The sequence below is a fragment of the Gavialis gangeticus genome, unplaced genomic scaffold, assembly GCF_001723915.1.
Source record: "Gavialis gangeticus isolate Ggan-Ray unplaced genomic scaffold, GavGan_comp1, whole genome shotgun sequence".
In the NCBI taxonomy this organism is placed as follows: Eukaryota; Metazoa; Chordata; order Crocodylia; family Gavialidae; genus Gavialis; species Gavialis gangeticus.
Window position 1 is genome coordinate 450,186 of NW_017728973.1, and position 3,303 is coordinate 453,488.

The following is a 3,303-nucleotide window of genomic DNA, read 5'->3' on the forward strand; positions in this document are numbered from 1 at the left end:
ACAAAGCAGATGTCCAGGGCCTAGAGGCATTCAAGGACCGCTTCATGGTCACTCATGGGGAATGCTCTTTTGTGCATGGTAGGGATTGAGTTTGGGGATTTTGAAGATGGCACGTTGGAAGTAAACTCTAGAAGACTATCTAGTGCATTGCCCAAAACCTGGCCTGCATAGTGAGTGCAAGGGAACATCATATATTAGTTCTGTGGTGGAGAAGAATCCACAACTTTCCCAGCCAGAAGCCAAGAAGCTGTCCATTAAAGGCATATTCTACAAGTAAAGTTGCATGTGTGCTTGGTGCACTAATAAATGCACTTAGGTGGCAGCAGCCAGGGGCACAGAAGATGTTGTGTGTCACCTTTTTTTTCTGCCAATCTGATGCGTGTCACTGACCCACTTGATATCTTTTGCTTTTAGGTTGGTGATAAGGTGATGGTGCTGGCCAGGGCAGGGCTCTGGCAGGAAGTAGTGACTGTACCCGCCAATCAAACTTTCCTGATGCCCGAGGGAATGAGCTTTGAGGAAGCAGCTGCCTTTCTAGTCAACTACATCACTGCATATATGATTCTCTTTGACTTTGGGAACCTGAGACCCAACCAGAGTGTCCTCATCCACATGGCTGCAGGTAAAGTGCTTCTCAGCAAGCTCCTGTGGTGTGTGGTATTCAGTGTCTTGGTAAGCTGATTTTTGGAATGGCCAGTAAAACTATGGGGGAAAGGGGGAGTGGGAGAAGTGGCTGGGGTGTGTACAGATAGGGGTGACAAGCTTCACATAAAGGCCTTGAAAGATCATTTATGTGGATGTGGGGTTTGGCAAAATGTCCTACTGTGCCACCAGCAGGTGTTAACACCTGGTCTGAAGTACAGCAGCAGTTGGATAATGCATGATGAAATTGTCTGGGCTGTGGGACATCTGGCAACTCCAACCTGGGAAAGGAAAATAGCCTTGGCTCCACCTACCTGACCAGGGGTTTTCCCCTTATTACTATACTTTACTATTTAACATGGTGAGACCCAAGCAAGTCCTTCACTCCTGGATGATATGGAAGTTGGGAGTAGGAGGAGGTGGAGGGGAAAGTATTAATTCAGATGAGGACTGACTTGTATTTCCCAGTGCCTCAGATTTTCCTGATAGCTGATAACCAGCTCAAGCTAATTCCCTTGGGTTTGCTGTTTCAGGTGGTGTGGGAACAGCAGCCATTCAGCTCTGCAAGACGGTGGAGAATGTTACCATATTTGGCACTGCATCAGCCTCCAAGCACGACTCCCTCAGAGAGAGTGGAGTTACTCACCCAATTGATTACAGGACAATGGATTATGTGGAGGAGGTCCGAAAAATATCTCCAAAAGGTAAAAAGCATGAGTTTGGGGAAGGCTGGCTGCAGTCTGTCGCTTACTCCTGTTCTATGCTTTTCTCACAAGAAATGGAAGGGACCTCTAACTAGTCCTTGTGCAAATTCTCTTCAGGTGTCGACATTGTCTTGGACCCTCTGGGAGGATCAGATACTTCCAAAGCATTTAACCTCCTGAAACCAATGGGCAAGCTCATAACCTATGGTAAGTTAGAAGCTGGCTTCTGCTGAACTGCTGATGGGTAAGGCCAGGTTGTCTGAAGGAGTGGGATCATGTAGTGGAGCAAGATGATTCAGGTCTGCAGGTGAATTTTGGTTTACCATAGGGCCTTGAAGCAAGAGAGCATCGAGGATATGCTTACCACCTCTAGAGTTTCCTGTATCGGAAGTGCCTCATGCACTGCAAGTCTGGGTTCCTGGTGAGGTCTAGGCAGCTCGCATATTGTTTCAATGGCTGTAGTCCTAGCTTCCTGTCCTGTCCCCATCACCAAGACACTGGGTCACTTGCTTCATGCGTTGCCCTCCTTCCCTTTTGCAAAGATTGCTACCTCCCAGAAGGGAGGCATGCATGCAGGGTGAAGTAGAATGCATCTTATACAGGATCTGCAGCATTATTCAGCCTGACTTTAATGTACAGCACTAATAGAGGCTTGCTTTTCTTCTGCAGGGTGTGTGGGTGATGAGGTTTGAAGCTACTAAATACTTATCTCTCCATTCCCCAGCAGTGAAACAGTGTGATTGTGTCCCCACAGACAAAGCAGTCTCACAGCCCCCAATGCAATATGCAGGAATCTTGCATTGATATGCATTCCAGCCCCTGGAATTGGCCTCTTGCTGTGCAGCCTGTCTAGTTCTGTTGGCAGAATTAACCATTGCAGTGAACCATGCTTGAAACCACTGTTTGGCTTCCTTTCTGCCAGCATTGCTGGCTGTGATTTAATGTCTGCAGTACTTCTTGATCTCCATCAGACTCAAGCAGGCATGGCACGTAGCTTTGCCTGCCTGAAGCTGCCACCAAAGGGCAAATAGCTTCAGTTTGATACATCCGGTGTGAAGAGGGCTAGGCAACAGCTCTAATCGTGGCTTTGCACTTTAATCATCTGTGGGCCAAAGTGAGTGCCTTTTTTTTTTTGTCGTCTCCAGAACCCTGTTTGACACACACTGATGCTCTGTCACCCTCAGTTGTTGCTTGCTGTGCACATGGGTGCAGCAGCCAGTACTATCCGAGTTGTTAGCCCAGGTGTGACGCATACTTCGCACCACATATTTAGCATTCTGTCAGTTCTCACTGTGATGGTACTCTTATCTTCTAGGGGTGGCAAACCTGCTCACTGGGCAGAGGAAGAACCTTATGGCCATGGCTAAAACCTGGTGGAACCAGTTCAGCATTAATGCCCTGCAGCTCCTGCACCATAACAAGGCTGTGTGTGGTTACCACTTGGGCTACATGGATGAAGAATCTGACCTTATTGCTGGTGTTGTAGCCAAGCTGGTTAGTCTGTACAACCAGGGCAAAATCAAACCCAAAATAGACTCCGTGTGGCCCTTTGAGCAGGTGAGTAGTCTGGAACAGGCTTGTGCTGCACACATAACGGGGAGTTGCAGTCCAGTCTGCTTGTACTCAAAGCTAGGTTATGCAGAGCTGTGTTGTCCTCTGGGATTTGTGATTCCTCTATCACAGTAGAGCCCAACAGATGACCTCCTATTGTGCAGGATGCTGTACCTAGCATATAGCAGGGGTGGGCAATTTTATTTGGGCTGGAGGACCACATAAGGAGTCTTGGTGAGCTGTTGAGGGCTGGGTGGGGAGAGGAGCAGGGAAATGCCAGCTGATCATATCTAGTTGCTGCTGGGTGTCTGACAGTGCACTGCTCTGCTGCAGCCAGGGCTGGGGAGACTCCTCCATTCCCATATGCTATGTCAAATACTGTAAGCACAATAGAGCTCTGGCCCAC

General features: G+C 48.3%; 1 protein-coding gene across 1 annotated transcript in view; it reads left to right on the top strand.

Annotated features, from left to right (window-relative positions):
- Nucleotides 1-388: 388 nt before the first annotated feature.
- Nucleotides 389-3,303, top strand: part of VAT1 (vesicle amine transport 1) — a 16,639-nt gene continuing 13,724 nt past the window's right edge. The window contains exons 1-4 of the mRNA XM_019505445.1: nucleotides 389-622; nucleotides 1,176-1,346; nucleotides 1,464-1,553; nucleotides 2,662-2,903. Coding sequence (XP_019360990.1) covers nucleotides 430-622; nucleotides 1,176-1,346; nucleotides 1,464-1,553; nucleotides 2,662-2,903 — 696 coding nt within the window. The 5' untranslated portion in view covers nucleotides 389-429. The remainder of the gene's footprint in view (nucleotides 623-1,175; nucleotides 1,347-1,463; nucleotides 1,554-2,661; nucleotides 2,904-3,303) is intronic.